This window comes from Onychomys torridus, chromosome 10 (assembly GCF_903995425.1).
Source record: "Onychomys torridus chromosome 10, mOncTor1.1, whole genome shotgun sequence".
NCBI lineage: Eukaryota > Metazoa > Chordata > Mammalia > Rodentia > Cricetidae > Onychomys > Onychomys torridus.
The window spans coordinates 24,557,774-24,578,331 of NC_050452.1; the positions used below are offsets into that span (position 1 = coordinate 24,557,774).

The 20,558-nt window shown below is 41.6% G+C and overlaps 1 protein-coding gene across 2 annotated transcripts in view; it reads left to right on the top strand.

The window, feature by feature from the left end:
- Positions 1-20,558, top strand: part of LOC118591797 (kremen protein 1) — a 259,224-nt gene that overhangs the window by 88,575 nt on the left and 150,091 nt on the right. For both annotated transcript variants that reach the window (XM_036200171.1, XM_036200172.1), the window contains exon 2: positions 1,626-1,751. In XM_036200171.1, coding sequence (XP_036056064.1) covers positions 1,626-1,751 — 126 coding nt within the window. The remainder of the gene's footprint in view (positions 1-1,625; positions 1,752-20,558) is intronic.

Consider the following 20,558-nt stretch of genomic DNA (forward strand, 5'->3'; position numbering starts at 1 on the left):
GTGCCTTGTGCATCTGGTCAATTTCATGGACTTCCTGAGACTCCCATGGACTTACTGTTCTTGCCATTAAAACCTCAGTCTTTTTTTGTTTTGTTTTGTTTTGAAGACTTATTTTTATATTATGTATATCTATGTTTTAAACCATGTGCATGTCCACAGAGGCCAGAAGAGGATGTTGATCCCTAGCAACTATAACTGCTGTGTGGATGCTAAGAATTAAATCCTGGTCCTTTGTAGGAGCAACAAGTAACCTAACCACTGAGCCAAATCTCCAGCACTAGAACTTCTGAGTTTAACTTTCTTTTAGAACTTACTGCGTCTTAAGGAACCTGGGAAGAAATTACTATAGAATAGCCTGATACAAGTCAATGCTAGGACTGTGAGAATAGACCTTAGGAATTTCTGTTTTTTCCAGACTTCTATATGAGAAAATAAGCTGATGCTCCTCTACCTAGTTGGTTTTGTGTGTGTGTGTGTGTGTGTGTGTGTGTGTGTGTGTGTGTGTGTGTGTGTTAGGGGGGTGTTGTGGGTTTTTTGTTTGTTTGTTTCGCTGTGTAGATTTTGAAAAGACCTCAAAGAATGGCATTTATTTCCCAATAATCATTTGTAGTCTTTAACTAGCCTGCTAATTATATTGATAGTTTGCTACGTTTCTAGTTCTCTCATAAAGTCCTGAATGTGTCTCTTGGCACTCATGGATAAGTTAATGTGACCTTAAGATCTAGAAACCAAACAGGATGCTCTCCTGGTTAGTGAAGCTTAGTGTTAGATTTATGATATTTTATAGCAGTTTAGATTGCCATTTATATGACATTTTTTTTTCTCTTTTCTTGTTAGGTAGCTTTCATCTTGGGACAACCATTACTTTGAAAGCAGAGAGATAGCAGCCATAAAATACATTTATAGGGCTGAAGACAGGACTCAGTCCACAAAGTGCTTGCTGTGCAAGCATGAAGGCTGGATTCAGTCCCCAGTACCATATGAAAACTAAGCATGGCAGTATACACCTGTGATCCTAGCACTGGGTAGGCAGAGACAGGAGCATCTCTGAGACTTACTGGCCAGCCACTCTAGCCGAATTGAAAAGCTCTAGGTTTACTTAAAGACTGTCTCAAAAAATAAGGTGGAGAGAGAGATTGAGAAGACATTTGACGTCACCCTCTGGCCTCCATATGCATCCACAAATGTGCACACTCATGAATGTGTGCACATATAATTTTTATAGGTCTGGATATTTTGTTTGCATGTGTCTGTGTAGCACATGCAGGGCTGGTGCTTATGGAGGCCAGAAGAGGGCATCAGATCCTTTGGAACCATAGTCATAGACAGTTGTGAACTGCCATGTGTATGTTGGAAGTTAAACCTGGGTCCTCTGGAAGAACAGCCAATGCTCTTAACTATTAAGTTCTTTCTCCAGTCCTTATAATATCTATTTCTAGTAGTTTTGTGTTTTCTCCAGTGCTCAGTTCATTGTAATGAAGTGGAATTCCCTGTGGATTGAAAAACCATCCCTGCCTTAAAGTTTTGAGCTGGCTTTGGCGTAGTACACAATGAGAAATGCACAAAGGGAGTCAAGCCAGTCTGTGACCAGCCTGTTGACATTTTCTTTCCACTTTGTCTCTTAGATGCATCCACTGGGCCTCTGTAATAACAATGATGAAGAAGATTTGTATGAATATGGCTGGGTAGGAGTGGTGAAGCTCGAACAGCCAGAATTGGACCCCAAACCATGTCTCACTGTACTGGGCAAGGTAAGTACCAAACCTTGTGTGTCACTGCCATTATGGCTAGTGTTTTTCACTGAAGTGTTTGTCTGAGTTTCAAATAACTGGTTCTGGAGAAGAGCCATGCTGGCATAGCTCCAAGTCTGCTCTACCCCTGCCTGCTGTTGGCCTTGGGCAAGTTGCTTTCCCTAAGAGTCTCAGCTTCTTATCTGTGAAATGGGTTTATACTAGAAACCATAGTACTGTATTTTACACCTTTGGGGCCAGATGTTTTAGACCTAAGATTTGGGAAGTTAGGAGAAGTATTAAGGTGTATTTATTGTCTATTAAGTAACCTTGGGGACCTAGGGCCATACTCAGTAATCACACATATTCTTATGTGTGTAGCAAATCATAGGGATATTCACATTAAGTGGGATAACTAAACTAAATAGCCTGTTGTTAGCCTGCAGCTGCTTTGCCTCCAAATGAGTTCAGGTTCATTAATTTTTGTTGCCAAGTACGTTATGGAAAAACTCCTAGAATTTAGAGCTTCCTTGGTTTCAGAACAGCAGACAGCAATTATGACCTTGCATTAGAGCTTACCTCACAGGTGACTAGGAGATGAGGTGAGATACAATGCCTGGTGCCTCATGTGCCTATTGGCTGTTGGCACACCATTTAGAAGCACTAGCAAACAAAACAAGAGCTTTTTAGCTGCTGAGGTCAGTAGAACTTCTGACTACAGTATAAGATAGAAATAAATTTGCTTTGGAAATCCATCTTTCAGGAACTTTTAATCTGATAGGTCATAATCTGTTTTAAAGTGGATCATTTTGTTAAAGGGTTTTGTGAAAGTAATTTGAAGTTTTGGTTAGGGGAAAGGTAGTCCCTAAGCGTACTCTTATTGTTTAGACATTTTATGGTCCCCAAAGCTGCAGATCGGTGTACTCTGGGAAGATAACTGAGTCCTGTTCCTGGAAGCTGAGGCTCTCTTGGATATCCAGGCCAGAGAAAAGGTGGCAATGGTGCAGGAAGCCCTCACCAAACGTAGAGTTTCTTGCCAGCCACTTCTAAAAGGTCTTTGGTCCTAGAGACCCTCAGAAGCCTAATTTGCCTTTTGAGAAGCTCCACGACTCTTGTCAAGTTTTCCTGCCCTTTCATTGGAGGAGAAAAACTAATACGAATTATAGCCTGTTTGGTTTATGGTTCACTAAGTTGAATCAAGGTGTTTGAGGTGGCTCAGCCTTGATACTTCATCATTTCAGTAGTTGACCAGAGCTGTTTAATGATGGTTGGAGCGGTAACTCTCTTGAGAGTTAGTGTTTTCTTAGGAGGAGTGCCAGCTACATCCAGAGTGTAGGAACAGTGCACTCCTTGTAGCTGTCTGCTTCAAATCTGCCATTTGCTTCTGCTGTGCTTGGGCTGCTGCGTCATGCTTAGCTTACTGGCTTCGTTTGTGTTCCCCAGCCCTGTGCGGCTCCATCTCTTGTGTCTATAAATGGGTTGTAACAGGGCCCAAAGCACAACCTTTATTGTCCTTAGACAGTTTAGTGACAGGCATTTGTGGAAGTCACTCAGAATCAAACTGCTTGAATCAACTGAACGATGGTTTACTTGGTGAGTTTTATGTGGTTTGGCCTGCTGGTCTGTGAGGCCAAGGGAATAGAAACCTTAGATATGTATTGAATCATGGACCACTTCTTGTGTTTACTCTTCATGAAATGGTTATTGAATGTGGGGCACTAGGAGCTTAGCATGTGCTTCCTAAGAGCAGCAACTTATTTCTGTTGGTCAAGGCTAGTGTGGTACAAGGCAGCACATTTGCTATTTGCCTTAAGAGTTGGCATCTGAATAAAATCAGTAATAAAGATGACTGGGCCAGACAAAGTAAGATGGTTTACTGTTTGCTTTAAACATGGATTGCTAGAGGAGATGTGATGAATCCTCTTCTTCGTTCTCTTTTTCCTTTATCTTCCTCCTCCTTCCTTTTCACAACATAAATTTCATTAACTTTGCCAACTCTGTTTTCTACTTCTACAGTTTCCCAAGGGTAGAAACAAAAGGACTCCAATGTGGGAGAAAGCACAGCAACCCTTCCAGCAGCTCAGCACGCCATCCCCTGTAGATAGAATGATTTCCCTTCTGTTCCTTGGCTTTCAATGCCTATGGCAAGGAGTTGAAGGCAAGGAGAAACACAGAGGCATAGGAAGTGGACTGGGAGTGTAGGTTAGTGATAGAGCTTCCGCCTAGCACGTATGAGGCCCTGGGTTCCATCACCAGCACCACAATAAAGAAAAAGAAGTTAAAAGGCATAGGAAGTACACAATAGCCAGCCTGCCTAGTGTGCAGGTGGGGGTGCAAAAACTGCTGTGAATAGATGTGGAGACTTGTCTCTGTCACCACGGAAGAGCCTATGGGAAACCAGAAGGGCTAGACACAGACCTCTCCTGCCCACAAAAAATCACGAGCTGAAACCCTGAAGATTTTAAAAAACATAAATGCCTCCCTAGGAGTTCAAATCAACTTTTATTTTTAAAGCAAAAAAAAGCAGGGGTGGTGGTGGCTGGGGATTTAGCTCAGTGATAGAGCGCTTGCTGCAAGGCCCTGGGTTCGGTCTTCAGCTCTGGGGGTGGGGGGATCATTATCTTGGTTTATTACCAAGGGGTTTTGAGTTCAGCACTTTAAACTCATGAGAGAAAAATAATTTATGATCACATTCTTCTGATCTTTTTAGTTCTATAGAAGGTACAGACAAGTCAGCTAGGTAGGTAGAGCTGGGGTAAGGATAAATCCACAAAGAAGAACCAGGCCAGGACACCTAACCAGGCCCCACTTCAGGTAAGGCTCAGGTAAACCTCTGCAGCCAATGGGTCGTTTCTTTTGCACTTGGTGTAGAGATCTGTTCTGGGACCTTGTCTGTCTGATACCCTGAGCTTCTGGATCATGGTTAGGATCTTCCCTAATACCTTCGAAGATTACAGATCTGAAAGATTGAACCCTGTGGAAACAGTGGGATTGACATTTGGGGACAGCTTACTTTTGAGAAGGGTCTTAAATCATTCCCAAAGAGCAAGAGTCTGTATGCCTCGGGCATTTCAGCTCTTCCGATTTGTAGTGTTTATTAAGCATCTTACAGGGCTGCAAAGAATTTAAGAGGTTCATCTTAATTTGACTGTTTATGACCCATCAAATTCATGGAGACTCTCATGTCAGGACATACATGATGTACTAGAGTTTCCAACAGAATTTGCTTAGCCTGAATTCTGAAATTCCAGGCTGGATAAGCCCCAAACCCCAGGTAGACCAATTCTGTGCTTGCTTTTTGGAATATAGTACATGAGCAGGCCTGGGCCTGCCTATGTCCAGTGCTTCAGAAGATGGTGTGGGGAAGTTAATAAAAGGATATTTAGAGGATTTTATGTTCGAAATGCCACCTTTGCTGAGTGACCTAAGAAAGGCAACTTCAGTTCTTGGTGCCTTGCTCCTTTGTGAACCACTGCCTTTCTGATTACTATAGGGCTGTGAGGTGTTAGCAGAGCACTTAGCTCAGAACCTGGCTCATTACAGCACTGGGTGAGTGCAGAAGCAGCTATTCTGGGTAGGTGCTCACCGCCAGCTAGGAGCTTAGATGTCTTTGTTTATCACGTGGACACCCTGTCCACATTTCCATGTTATGGTCAGAAAACTGAGGCCTAGTGAGCTTCTTCACATCTAGATCACACAGCTCCCAAAAGCCTGAAGCTGAACCAGAACTATTCTGTGCTTCACCAGTGTTGACTTCTTGACTCCTCTTGTCTTGGCCAGTATTCTAGATAATAACCGGTGTTTCTACGTGGTAGAATCACAGCACTCCACAGACAAGGGGTATGCTCTAAAGATAGAGCAATGTCGCAGAACTACGTCTGGTACTACCACTCCTCCCGAGTCGGCAGCCCCTCCCTCAGAACTCTTTGTAGAGCAGCTTTTAGCCTCCCACCCTCACCCACCTCCACCCCCCACCCCCGTCCTGCCTACTCAGTGGGAGAGACAACCCTAGCATTTCTGGTTTTAAGTCTAAAAGAGTCCTAAGAAGGGGATTCATTGGCCCATCTCAAATCAGGCACGCTTGAGGCTGATCAGCTGTTCTCTGGAGCTGAAAACACACTATGGAATTAAGCCTGTCTTACCTTGTCATGTGTGAAGGTAGGAAGAAAATGTTTTCTTTAGAGGGCTGAGGGCTGGGGTAGTGCTGAGCTGCTATCCCTAAGCAGACACCTGTAGTTGCTAAGGCCAGAATGCTGTCACAAGCTGGTGGGTGGTGGTCTCAGTACCAGGTCGCCTGAAGTTGGGTCTATTGAGAGAAGACTTGGGTCACGTGTGTTTGCGTAGTAGAGATCTGTATATGGATGTGGTCATGGTTACTGAAGGGACGCCAGCCAAAATGGACTATGAAAGCAAGGGATGGGGGAAAACAGAGTACAGCAAAGGGAGCAAGAGGTTCTCTAGGGGTGTGGACAGTTGCTGAGGAATAAAGCTTTCATGTTGAGGAATTTGGTCTTCATAAGCTACTAAAGGATTGTAATAGAATGACTATCATAAGATCTGGCCCTGGGGGTGCTGCCTTGGCAGTGGCATCTAGGCTGCACAGAGAGGAACAGGCACCCTTGGCTACAGGGTGTCTTAGAGAACTGAGTAGTCCCACACATCCATCAGTTCTAGCCTGTGGAGTTGCTGGGGAGTCGTGTTGGCTTCTGCCCTGTTCCATTTTCACATGCAGTGCAGAGACTGAGTAGCCCAGAGTGACAGGGAAGAAGCCTGCTGTGCCACGAGGAGAACTGTTCTGAAAACTGGCCCTGCTGCTGAACTGCAGGGAATCAAGGGTGAAGGCTGATAGAGAGCTGCACCCTGGGCCTGGGCTACACCCTCATCCAGACCAGTCTCAGAAATGGCAGTGCAAAGAAAAGTAAAAATGTTGCTTCTTTAGTTTTCTGTTTCTCATACACCTGGTGACCAAGATAACCAGAAATCAGAGCCAAGAGATGTTTTTCTTTAATCAGGGTTAAACCCCAGTTGTAACTGTTGGTTTTCCATACTGAGGATTGAAACTAGAGTCTCCCACATGCTATACAAGCACTCTGCCACCAAGGTAGAACCTATTATCAACCTAGTTTCCATCCTCTCAAGCTCTCTGACTCCTGCAGTCGCTCACCCTTTTGCATGTTCTAACCTCTCTAAATAGGAGCAGGGTCTAAAGGAGAGAGTGCATCTACTGTTGGTCAGTGTTCCTCACACAAATGAATATACTAAACAGAGTGGCTTTCATTAACTCTATTTTCTTGCTCTCTCTTTCTCTCCCCTTCCCTTAACATCCTTCTGTTTCTTTTAGCATCCAAAGTTGTATTGCTTTTATAGTGAAATCCAGAAAGACAAAGTGAAGTAAACGGTTGCCAGACTCTGGGATCCAGGAACATAAAGGCGTTTTTTAAAAAGCAGGTGGAAATTTTCAGTTTGGAAAGATGAAAAGGTTCTGAAGGTTATTGATGGCCATGACTGACAAAGTGAATGTATTTCATGCTGCTGTCCTGTGTGCCTAGTAATTAATATGGTAAATTTTGTATTACATATATTTTACTCAAATAAAATGTGGTATCTCTTAAATAATTTTACAGTATATGAAGTAGATGGCAGAAGGTATAAATAATTATAATAATAAGGTGGGGTTTGTTGGTTTATGCCTGGAATCCCAATAGTTGAGAAACTGAGATAAGAGGATCATTATGAGTTTGAGGTCAGCATGGACAACATAATAAAACCCAGGCCAGCTTAGGCTCCAAAGTGAGGCCTTGTCTCAATAAACAAAACAAAGCACAACAAAGTAGCAACAACAGCAACAGTGCTGAGTTTTTGTTCCTGAAGTGATAAAGTGTAGCCCCATGAAGGAATGCCTGATACTTCGGAGTCCTTATGTACAGAAAAAAAGGAGACAGAGATGGGAAAGCCCCACCCTCCTCTGTATATTAGTCTTTCCAGGGAAAGTGACTTCCCTGTCTTTCAGGCTACAGCTCTCAAAATAGACAAGTTTGTTTGTGGTTTTTGTTGTTCTGGTTAAGGAAGTGCCTTTCTTTAAAAAAAAATAATAATAATTTACTGAGAATATTATATAGTGAATTTTGATCGTATTCATCCCTGTTCCCCAACTCGTCCAGATTATTGCCTACCTCCCTAACACCCAACTCAAGTTTTCCCTTTCTCTCGATCTCTTGTGCTCTCCCCCGTGAGTCTAGTTTGTGCTGATCCACTCCTCCTGAGCATGAGGCCTGCCCTGGGGTGGGATCAGTCAGTATACCAGGTACCACACCAATAGGAAAGCTGACACACACTCTCTCCCAGCAGCAATCAGAAGTCAAAAGTTCCAGGGGCAGAGATCGACTTCACACCCACCTCCATTCTTCCATGCCAGGGTTTTATCTGGCTTGAAGTTTTGCAGGTCTTATCCATGTTATCACAATCATTAAGAATTTATATGTCCATCTGCCTATTGTACTTTGAAAATCGTTTCCTTGAAGTCATCCACCACAGTGGCTCTTAACAATCTTTCAGTCTCCTCTTCCAAATAGATCCCTGAGCCTTGAGAGAATGTGTGTAATGTAGACATCCCATTTAGGACTGAGAGCTCTGAAGTCTCTTATTCTTTCTGTGTCGACCTATTGTGGGTCTCTGAGTTAATTGCATCTATCATAAGAAGCAGCTTTTCTTATGAAGGCTGAGACATGCACTGATCTGTGGGGTAGCAGTAAGTCATTAGAAGTATTTTATTGCTGTGTCCGTTTAGTAGAATAATGTTAGGTTTTCCCTTAGGGTCCATAACCCACCTATCCATGGGTTCTTGGCTTTGTTGACAGTGTCAGATATGGGTTCCATCTCCTGGAGTGGGACCGACCTTAAATCCATTTGTTACTCTCATAACATGAACACCACTATTGCATATTGTTGTAACTCACAGGGTTCACAGTTGGGTGAGATTGATAATTACACTTCTCTTCCTGTAGTACACGTAGCATCTTCCAGTGCTGTGAAAACTAGCCAGTAGAGAGGATGCTTCTAGATGATACTGTCCCTATTTCTCTATGTTCTAACTCAAGGATGTGGTGGCTTCAGCAGTAGGTTCCTGCTGTCATGTTCTGGAGGGTAACCAACAGCATTGACAATAGCCTGTGGTTCAAAACAGAAAATTTGGCTAAGAGATGAATGTGCTTTTATTTCTGCTCTTTTTTTTCCCCCACATAGTAGATGGAGGAGAAGAAAATGAATCTAACAGAAATGGAAAAATGTGTATCTCCAGATATTAACCCAAGCCTGTATGTGATATAGTAATGGCAACAGTTGATGCTTAAAAGAAAAGGAAAGGGCCTGGGCGGAGGCAAGTAGATCTCTGAGTTCAAAGCAAGTCTGGGCCTCAGAGTTCCAGGACAGCCAGGGATACAGAGGGAAACTCGGTCTTGAAAAACCAAACCCCCCACACACAAAAAAAAAGAAAGAAAGAAAGAAAGAAAGAAAGAAAGAAAGAAAGAAAGAAAGAAAGAAAGAAAGAAAGAAAGGAGAGAGAGAGAGATAAAGACACAACAAAAAAGACAGGCAAGAAAATTTCCCCCAAAGTACCTATGGTCTCATGATGGTGAATGGGTTTTGACAAATACACAGGCTTAGGGCTGTTCTTTTCTGGGATCTGTCTCACTGGCTTCTCCAGTCCAAGTGTAGTTGTTAATCCAACACTTGAGGTTTAAAGTGTGACCAGGGGACCCTAAAGTTCTTTGCAGGACTCAAAAGATCAGAACTATTTCCATAGTATCCTACAGTGCTATATGTCTTTTTTACTCCATCCTCTCCGAAGTGGGTGGTGGGTGGAGCTTTCCAAGAGTGTCATTGTATGTGCTGACTTTATCCTTCTCACGAGTAATGAATATGTGCTTGTGTACTCTGTGTTCTAACTTTATGTTTTAGTTCCTAAAAAGCTAAATATAAATAGCTGTAACCCATACAAACAAAATTCTTTGGGGTTCTTAATCTTTGAGAATATGGAATGAAATTTGAAATCTGAATTTACTAACCCAACATTATGTTTCTACTGCAAGATCATCTCACAGAATTCACGTAAGCTCTGTGACTGTTGCAGAATCAGTAGGAATGAGTAGGCAATACAGGCCATAGAGGGCAATGTATAACAAATGACCAGACAAACAGGAAGAATTTTTTAGTGTCCTAGAACATCTCAGTATCTTTGAGGCTTGAATTAGTGTATAGTCTTCCGCCATGACATTCTAGAAACAGGTTATGAAGATGAGCCTTTACCCGAGGCAGGATGTTTTAGGAGTCTAGTAAGCTTCAGAGTCCTTTTTGAGTCCTGTGTGTATGGGATAGGAAGAGAGGTGCTTAATTTCAGCACACCACTCTCATTTGGGGTTTTGCTTACAGATGTTTCTCGGAATACTTGAATGTCTGGTCCTTAACCCAGGCTCAGCTCAGTTCATTTCAAGAGGGATGATGGAACTGAAATCCTTATGTCTGAAGGAAAAAAGGGGGCTGCCTGCTCCAGCTGCTTTATTTACATTTTAGTCTTTAACCTCAGCATGCCGCCTCTGGTCAGCAAAACAAGTAGGTATTTGTCATATCCTGGCACAGGGCAACATGATACAGCTCATTGCTTTGGCATCCCTAGAACCATTCTATGCAATGCTTTGGATACTTCCTGTATCAATCTTTTTTTTTTTTTTTAATTTAAGTTTATTTTTAGTTATGTGTCTTATTTGCAGATGCCCACAGAGGTCAGAAGGTTTCTGATTCCTTGGAGCTGGAGTTAGAGGAAGTTGTGAGCCATCCAACATGGGTGCTGGGAATCAAATTAAGGTTCTCTATAAGAGTAGCATTCTTAGCTGGATGCATGCCTTTAATCCCAGCAGATATCTGTGAGTTCGAGGCCAGCCTGGTTTAAAGCAAATTCCAGAACAGTCAGGACAGAAAAACCCTGTCTCAAAAAACAAACAAACAAAGAGTAGCATTCTTATCTGCTGAGCCATCTTTCTAGCCCATGTCCATATTTTTATAGGATTTTTAATGTAATACATTGTTTTCAACCAGGCACAGTATTTGGAGACATTTTTTAGTTTTCAGAAAAATGTTGGGGTGGGGTGGGGAATTGAAGGAGTACAGGCCAGGCTTATTGCTCAGCATCCTGTTGTGCACTGGACAGTTGCCACCACAGAATGTAATACACAATTACTTGTCTGTTAAATAAGGAAGGGGCCAGAGCAGTCATTCAATAGTTAAGCACATCTGTTGCTCTTCTATAGGATCCAGGTTCAGTTCCCAGCATTCACATGGCAACTCACAAATGTCTATAACTCCAGTCCCAGGGGATTCGATACCCTTTTCTGGCCTCCTCGGGTTCAGACACACACCTGGTGCACAGATATGCAAGCAAAACACACACATAAAATACAAATCTATTTTTAAAAATAAGGAAGTAAAGAATAATCTGACTTCAAATACCAGTAGCATCAAATTAGAAAAACCCTCTTTCACCGGGCCGTGGTGGCGCACGCCTTTAATCCCAGCACTCGGGAGGCAGAGGCAGGTGGATCTCTGTGAGTTCAAGGCCAGCCTGGGCTACAGAGTGAGTTCCAGGAAAGGCTCCAAAGATGCACAGAGAAACCCTGTCTCGAAAAACAAAACAAAACAAAACAAAACAAAACAAAAAAAGAAAGAAAGAAAGAAAAAAAAGAAAAGAAAAGAAAGGAAAGGAAAAAGAAAAACCCTCTTTTATTGTGACATGTAAATATTCTCTTCCCAAAAGATGGTAAGTTCTACTTCCTCCACCTTCATTTCCTTTTCGTCTTGTTGTTCTTAGTACATGGTCCTTTTAGTCTATGGAGTCAATGAATGATACGCATTTTGCACTGTGAGAGGTGTGCAGAACACAGGCCTGTATGTGAAAGATAATTCTACTTAGCAGAAGCCAAATGTCTTTAAGCCAGCTAAAGTCTCTTTGCCTCTGTGTCTGCAAATCTGCTTCTGTAAAGAGCTGTGATGGACTGGCAAGACAGTTCAGTTTGCTGCTCAAGTGTAATGCCTTGAGTTTGGTTCTCTAAGCCCACAGTGAGAAGAAAGAACTGACTAAAAGTTGTCCTTTCAGCCTCCACCCACACACACACAAATAAACTTTTAAAAGGTTGTGATTTTATACACACACACACACACACACACACACACACACACACACACACGCGCGCGCGCGCGTCAAGTTCATAGAAATTCAACAGTTTCCTTCTGTCTTCAAGCATACTTCTGCTGAGTAAATGGGATTCCTTTCCTGAAGTGCACTGGAGTAAGTTTCTTATTGGGCAGGAAGTTTGGAAGACTCTACAGATTTATTTTAAGGAACACGGGTAAATATCTCCCATATTTGGTTAAAAAAGAAAGCAAGAAAGGAATTTGGTAAAAGAAATCAGACCAGAAGGAAAAGATTGGCTTGATATGAATGGGAAATTTTAGGAATACCATTTTGCTTTTGAATTCTTGTGTCTGGTTTGGAAGTCAGACTTTTTAGGTGACACTTTTCATCTATACCTAAAGCTTCCATAAAGCTCTTCTTACAAGACTATACATCTTCAGCTAGAAAAGTCTGAAACCAACTGTGGGAGGCTTAAAGGAGTTTTGAAGACAGTAAGTGAACAGAGCAAATATTGTGTCTGCTAACCCAAAGGGCACAGGCAGCTTGTCACTCCAGGACTCAGAGAAGCCTGCCTCTCTGTCTTGGCTGTCCTTAGCACCATCTCCAACTGTTGAACCACTTTGAGCAGAGCTGCAGTGAAGTTGTTTCAGAACACAAAGGATGGTATCATGCAGCCTGCAAAACTCTCAAAGGTCGCTACTGAATTGTCTACTCTGAGAGGTTGTCATTCTAATGCATTACATCCTCATAGTACATAAAATACAACTACCACCTCATTTGTCCACAACCTCACACCTCTGCTCTCCATTTCCAAATAGAGGGCCTCGTGCATGCATTGACATGCTTAAGTAGGTGCTCTTGGCCATGGTCAAGGGTGATGTGAGAGCTGCCCTGACAGTTCCCAAGGCCATGGAGAGTATAGATATTTCTAACCTCCAGTCACTACACACACAATACTGTATAGTGTAGGAACAAAATACTGCTACACTCCTCACTTGGGCATAGAATCTCCTGGAGACTAATTAGGGGAAATGGAGACATGGGTGAGAACCTTTCTGTAGGTCTTGGTCACAAGACCTCAGATCAGATTCCTGACACAAATACCATATATTTTCATTGTACTTCCTTTCCAAAAGACACCAGCTTACACAAATACACACATGCACACACATATGTAGTCCTTGGGATCCATTTTGTTCCATAATACTCTTTTTCAAATCCAGTGTTACACTGTACAATCTGACTGATATCTTTGCTTTTTCTAGTTCTAGAAATGATAAAAGGACCACTGAAAGGGATTAACAGATAAAGGATCTGCCACTAAACCTGACAGCCCACGACCCCTTGTACCTACATGGTAGAAAGAGAAAACGGGGCTGGAGAGATGGCTCAGTGGTTAAGAGCACCGACTGCTCTTCTAAAGGTTCTGAGTTCAATTCCCAGCAACCACATGGTGGCTCACAACCATCTGTAATGAGATCTGGTGCCCTCTTCTGGCCTGCAGGGACACATGGAGGCAGAATACTGTATACATAATAAATAAATCTAGAAAGGAAGGGAGGGAGGGAGGGAAGGAGGGAGGAAACTACAAGTCCTCTGACCTTCACACACCCATATGGCATACTCACACCCCCACCTCATTCTCCCCATGTACCCAAAATAAATAAATGTAATAATACATTGAATTTTTCATTATTTAAGAAATACTTTTATTAGTTTCTATAATCAATCCCATATAGATGAGACTTTACATATTTAATGCAGTGTTTTGTTCCTATTAATATATTCCAGTTACTGTGAGTACTATTAGAGTCAATGAGAGTCTAGTCATCCTGAAGAATGTGTGCTATTTCTTGTGCTGATTGAGGGACCTGGTCTTCACTCTTCAGCTAGAACCTGTTGCTATAGTTCTTCAAGAATGTATCTTAGTGACCTTTAGAAAAAAGTGCAATGTGCAAGGAGACTGCCACCTTTCAGCTTCATCCCTAGCCCCACTCTGATGTTCCTCTGTGTGTGTGTGTGTGTGTGTGTGTGTGTGTGTGTGTGTGTGTGTGTGTGTAGGGGGGGGTAGAGAGAGAGAGAGAGAGATGCCATGGCATGTGGTAGTGTCAGAGGACATCTTCTGGTGCCCTCTGTGTTTTACCCACTGAGCCATCTCCCCAACTCTGAGTTTTAAAAATAAAATTTGAATTATTTTTAAAGGCTAAAAGCTTTCATCTTTTTTTATTTATTTGTGAACAGTAGATTTATTTGTAAAAAAAAAAAATTCAGGTTTTTCTTTGTTTGCTTTTTTGTTTAGTTGGGGTTTGGAGGGTGTTGGTTTTTATTTCTTTTGATAAAAATCTCAGACTTTTTTTATTAAGATTTCTGGGGGTTTTGTTTGTTTAAGATTTTATTTTATTTGTATAAGTGTTTGCCTGAATGTATGTATGTGCACCATATGCATGCCAAAAGCCCATGGAGGCCAGAAGATCTCTTGGAACTAGGTGCTTGTTAGCTACCATTTGTTAGTGACCTTCTAGGGACATCACATAGTGCCCTTCTCCCTCGCATACCTGGGCTCTGGGAGGCTCTGGTTGGTGGAGGCCTTACTATGCTATAACTTTTCATTTGTTCACTTCTGGACTCTCCTTCTCTACAGATTGTTATTCTTCTGCCTCAGCCTTTCTCACAGCTGTAGGAGTGGTGGTCACCATTTGTAACTGGCGCCACAGAGGTGTCATCTGGGTGGGTCTCCTAGAAATAAGCTAAGGCCATGTTGTGATCTCAGACTCAGAAAAGCTTCTGTAAGATAATATAATAATACTCCCTATACAGGCCACTAAATATGTTGTCATAAATTTTTAAATTGTTTCTTCATGTCTGTCATATGGTACTTAGAAATCTAGGTCCCATCTTGAGTTATTGGTCTTGTTATTACAAGGATTTAACAGTAGAGTCAAATAGAAGTGCGAGGACAGTTTTATTTAAATTTAAAAGAAAACCCAGCACAGGTGAGCTGTTGACCTCAGCAGCTGCCTGGAGGAGGAGAATGAAGAAGAGAAGGAAAATGAAGACATCCTATTTAGGCCAAGGCAGGATGAAGGCCAGTTACATGATTGACAAGCAGCCATATGGCAGGGAGAGAAAAAAGTTTCTGGCATCCAAAGAATAAGACAGGTGAGAAGAAAAAGGAACGGCCACACCTCTGAGTTAGGTCTCAGAAAGGAGGGCAGACATAGCCAAACCTCACGGCAACTTTTTTTTGGAGGCAGGGCTTCTCTGTGTTGCCCTGGCTGTCCTGGAAATTCACTTTGAGGACCAGGCTCTCCTTGAACTCAGAGATCTGTCTGCCTCTGCCTCCCAAGTGCTGGGTTTAAGGCTAAAGGCCTGTGCCACCAGTCACAAAGAAAGGGACCACTATTCCAATATAAGTGTCTGGACAAGGCAAACTTTACTCCTAAACAAGATCATGAACTGACAAGGGAAAACACAGAACAGGATGTGCACTGTGTTTTTATTCTAACTCAGGTGGGGACTTTCTTTTCTCCATTGGCTTGTGTCTAACCTCACAGCCTCATTCAGTTGGCTAGTCTGAAAAGAATTGGTACATAGGAAAGGAAGGAGGAAGGGGAAAGGGGCCACTGTCCCAGTCATCAGATTCCTAGAATGGAGCTGTGGCCTTTGCATAAACAAAGGCTTTACTAGGTTTTATTTTAATTAAATTTTATTAAAAAGTATTTTAATTCTTAACCACAAGTGTTATAGTATTCGATAGAAAAGACTCATTTGATATTTCTCATCACCACCCCCCACCTCCACACAGGGTTTCTCCAAAGTCCTGGCTGTCCTGGAATTTGCTTTGTAGCCCAGGTTGGCCTCGAACTCACTGAGATCTTTCTGCTTCTGCCTCCCTGAGTGCTGGGATCAAAGGTGTGTGCCGCCACTACCTGGCTTCATTTGATATTTTCTCTCTCTCTCTCTCTTTTTTTTTTCTTTCTTTGAGATGGGTGGGTGTGTGTGTGTGTGTGCGCGCGCGCGCGCGCTAGCAAGCGCATGGCACAAATGTGGAGGCCAGAGGACAACTTGGAGGAGTCAGTTCTCTCCTTCTACAATGTTGGTCCTGGGGATCAAACTCAGGGCACAGGCTTTGCATCAAGGACTTTTATCCAGTGAGCGATCTAGCTGTCCCTATTAATGTTTCTTTTACTTATTTGAAGATTAAAGGTATTTTTTGCTGTGGGATGGTCTGTATGTCAAATGTGTTGCTCTGATTGGTTGGTTAATAAATAAAATACTGATTGGCCAGTAGCCAGGCAGGAAGTTTAGGCGGGACAAGCAGAGAAGAGAATTCTGGGAAGTGGAAGGCTGAGGCAGAGAGACACTGCCAGCCGCTGCCATGACAAGCAAGATGTAAAGTACCAGCAAGCCACAAGCCACGTGGCAAAGTATAGATTAATAGAAACGGGTTAATTTAAGATAGAAGAAGTATCATACAATTTGTAAGCAATATAAGTCTCTGTGTGTTTACTTGGTTGGGACTGAGTGGCTGTGGGACTGGCACATGAGAGAGATTTATCCTGACTGTGGGCCAGGCAGGAAAACTCTACAAAGAGAAAACTCTAGCTACAATATTCAGTTGCGTATCTTTGATTATCAAACATTATCAGCAGACAAACTCAAAACATTTTTTTTTCTATGTGCTACTTTAATTTCCTTTTTTGTTAAATATTTTCTGTAAGCAAGGGCACAGTGATACCACTGAACTGGACCTCTTCATGGGTAGAAGGGTTTATTGGGGATCAAACTGCCACTACTACTCTCAAGGGACAGAGAGAAGCAAAATGGTGGAAGAGCAAGTGGATTTTATATTTCAGTCAGCAGAGTGGGTGATTTTGAACTGAAACCAGCGGTTGGTGTAAGGTTTGGCAGTGAAAGGGCCAAGGGATGCTGCAAAAAATCACACCACACAAGAGATTTATGGGTGTGGGAGGACCAGAAAGGCCCTCTGAGAGGGATAAGAGAGGGAGAGAGAGAAGGCTGTGATGGCTGAGGTTTTATGGGGTTTGATACTGAAGCATACATATAGGGAAAGTACTCAGCAGTGGTGGGGTAGAAATGTATTGCATTAGCCTTTAGTTTAGTAATAAGGCAGGGTACACGGTGGGGGACACTTGTTTCTGGAATGTGGGTGATTCTAACATTCCTCCTTTTTGTTTTTTTTTGGGGGGGGTTGTTTCGAGACAGGGTTTCTCTGTGTAGCTTTGTTCCTTTCCTGGAACTCCCTCTGTAGCCCAGGCTGGCCTCGAACTCACAGAAATCCACCTGGCTCTGCCTCCCGAGTGCTGGGATTAACGGCGTGTGCCACCGCCCCGGCCTTTTTGTTTACTATAAAAGGTAAGGAAATAGGAAGGTGACTGGTGAGGTAGGAGTGAGGGTGCCATGCTCTTTAGACTGATTCCTGCCCTCTGGAGTTTCAACATCCCTGGGGACCTAAGAAAGCTAGGATGCTAGCGAGGCTGCTTCACTCACTGTCCAGGCTCTACAGGGCCAGACTGGGCTAGGAAAGTGCAGGCTGTTTCGAAAGTTTGCAGTCTTTGATTAGAAATCTGCCAGAACAGATACATAATAGGGACAGAAGGTAAAGTTAAGGCTTAGGGGAAAAGTGTTTCTTAGATGTACATCTGAAACTTTTAGGCCCATGGTCCTGGTAGTTTGATGAGAGGAATTCCCCTCACCCAGGAGTAAGCAGAATAGGCAGGTGGGGAAACACACTATTATTTGACAGTACTTATCTGGAGTCTATTTGACCTGGGAGAGGTAGATTCAAATAGATTTCCGTAAGCTTACAAGTTTGGTTATTGTTGTTTTAAGTTTAGAAAAAAGTAAGTTTTAGATATGTTAGCCTCACCACTGTTTGTAATCTATACTAAAATCCACATTGTATAAAGAGCAGTAGACTCACTTTTGAGTCATAGAAGCTTTGGGGTTAAAAGCATTAACACTTTTTTCATAGTGCTGGATATATAGATTGGCTAGAGATGTTTTAGCACAATGAGAAGCACTTTTAAGTCTATACTTAGAAAGCAACCAAAGGAATTTTAAAATCTTGAGCTTGTAACTATGGTAATAGTAGTTAGTGCTTACCAGAGCTACATTTATAGCTTATCAGAACTCTATTAATTAATGTTAAAACTTTTGAAGTTTTAATATAACAACAGCAGAGAGGGGAGAAAAATCCAAAACATTTCTCATGTTTTACATACCTTAAATCACTTTCTTATACCTTTACAAATAGTGATTACACACCATAAAACATTTTCTTAAAACATATCTTAAAACACTTTTTTTGACCCTTGCAACTTACTTAAGATCTAACATCCTTAGACCTTTACAACTTGTATTTATATACCTTAGAACACTTTGTTAGACCTCAGAACTTTCATAACTTTAAACTTTTTTTTAGCCAATCATTTACCATTAGACACAGGAGGTTGCCTGCTGAAAGCAGTCATTGTAAAGCAAATTGCTTTATTCATTGTAAATAAAAGAATAGTAAAAGGTTACTTTGAAACCTGTTTTTGTGTGTTTATCTCCTTTCATAGTTTGGTAGCAAGGTCTCTGGAGACCCAATAAAATAGCTTTAGGAAAGGGAAGCCTGCAGCCTGTTTTTTATGTAAGAGAACTAACTGAAAGCAGCTGGCGCCTTAGGGGAGGAGCTGGTATTCTTGCTACTGTTAAAGCTACTATTGTCAATATCATCAGAGATCTAAGGAATAAATTATATCAATTAAAATGACAGATACTTCCTCATTACCTAGAAAGGTTTTCTTAGGCTCCTATGGTCTCCATGGCTTTGTAGGGGTCAGTAGTCTTAGGCCTTCAGCTGCCATACATATCAGCATGGCCTTCAGCTATCAGACAAGGTCTGAGATTTTTCCTGTAGAGGAGCTTGGGGAAACTAGCTTTACTTTAACCAGGCAGAGTAGGGCAATCAACCCCACATGTCCAGTTTGTGCAGATCCCCGGCAGCAGGCAAGGCAGGGGGCAGTTCTGCCCAGTGATTAGCGTTACCACAATTGAGGTGGAGTCGTGCTACATCTATCTTCTTGGGGTACTTTAAGGGTTCTAGCTATGAGGGGGCAATTTTGTCTATTGTGGGAACTTTTATTAAACATTTTAAATGCCATATTCTTCAGATCTCTGAAGAGTTTGAGGACTATCTAAAGTTAAATAAAGCTTGTCACTAAATGAACAGTTTGTAAATTAGTGTCTTATATAAGGTTAGGATTTTATAGCTTTTGTTAAGTTTGAGTCTAAAAATTTTTTAGTTGAAGATTTTTGTAAGATCCTTTAGCATCAAAATAAACCATAAATTCTGTAAACTTTAGACTATAAATGAAGTCCATTATAGAGACTGGGAACTTTCTTGATCTTTTTATAGTATACCATTACAGAATATCACAGTTTTTTTTATGACTTAGTTTATCCATATAGTGAAAGCTTAACAAAGTGAACAAAGACAAAGAAGCTAAACAGATACTACTATGAACCTGATTAGACCTTAGGAATTTATAAGCCTTGATTATCAAGTATACCTTATTTATCAAACTTAATGTTGTTATTTATCTATTAGAAGCCTGGTATTGAACAATTACCAAAAATATAAGTAGTTAGATGTAAATCTCTTGCCAGTTTTTATTAATCTGAGTAGACCTTTATAACTTTAAAATTTTATCATCATATACAGTATATTTTAAACTAGAGTTGAACCACATATATAGTATGTTGTAGCAAATATAACCTTAAGTTTTTATCATCATACAAAAATCCGTACCTATCAAATATTTGGGAGACTTGTTGCTTCCTTAGTCTAAAAGGAGTTACACTGATAAGCAGAGAACTCATTAGGACTAAGAAGTTTTATAATTATTGCTCTATGCCATATAGTCATCTTAAGATGATGGTTAAGTCACATGGCATGTACTCTTTAACCTTAGTAGAGATGGCTGCCAGTCACATGGTTGCTTCCATCTTGATGAGGTCAGCCAAGATGGAGGAGAGCCATGTGGTTGCTATTTTAAACATCTGTTTTCCTAGTAGAGATGTGTGTGTGTGTGTGTGTGTGTGTGTGTGTGTGTGTGTGTGTGTGTGTATTTTATTTTTTATTTATTTATTTATTTGATTTGATTTTTTGGCTTTTTGAGACAGGGGTTCTCTGTGTAGCTTTGTGCCTTTCCTGGATCTCACTCTGTAGACCAGGCTGGCCTCAAACTCACAAAGATCCGCCTGCCTCTGCCTCCCGAGTGCTGGGATTAAAGGCATGCGCCACCACCGCCCGGCGTGTGTGTGTATTTTTAAATGAGAGTTGAATCCAAGTTACATACACAGAGTTGAATTACATATATGTAATAAATTGTAGCAAATGAAGATTACCTATATGTAGATTTTTAATTTATAAGCCTTTTTTTATAAGTTTAAAGCCAAATTTTGTTACAGATTTTATACATTTTTTAAAAACCATACTCAATGAACTTAGAAATTCTGAGATAGCGTTTACAGCAATCTTAAGAGAATTTTTGGGAGCAGAACACAGAGAAATCATAGAGATAAAAGATTTTTAAGAATGGGAAGTAGAGCCAGGCCGTGGTGGCACATGCCTTTAA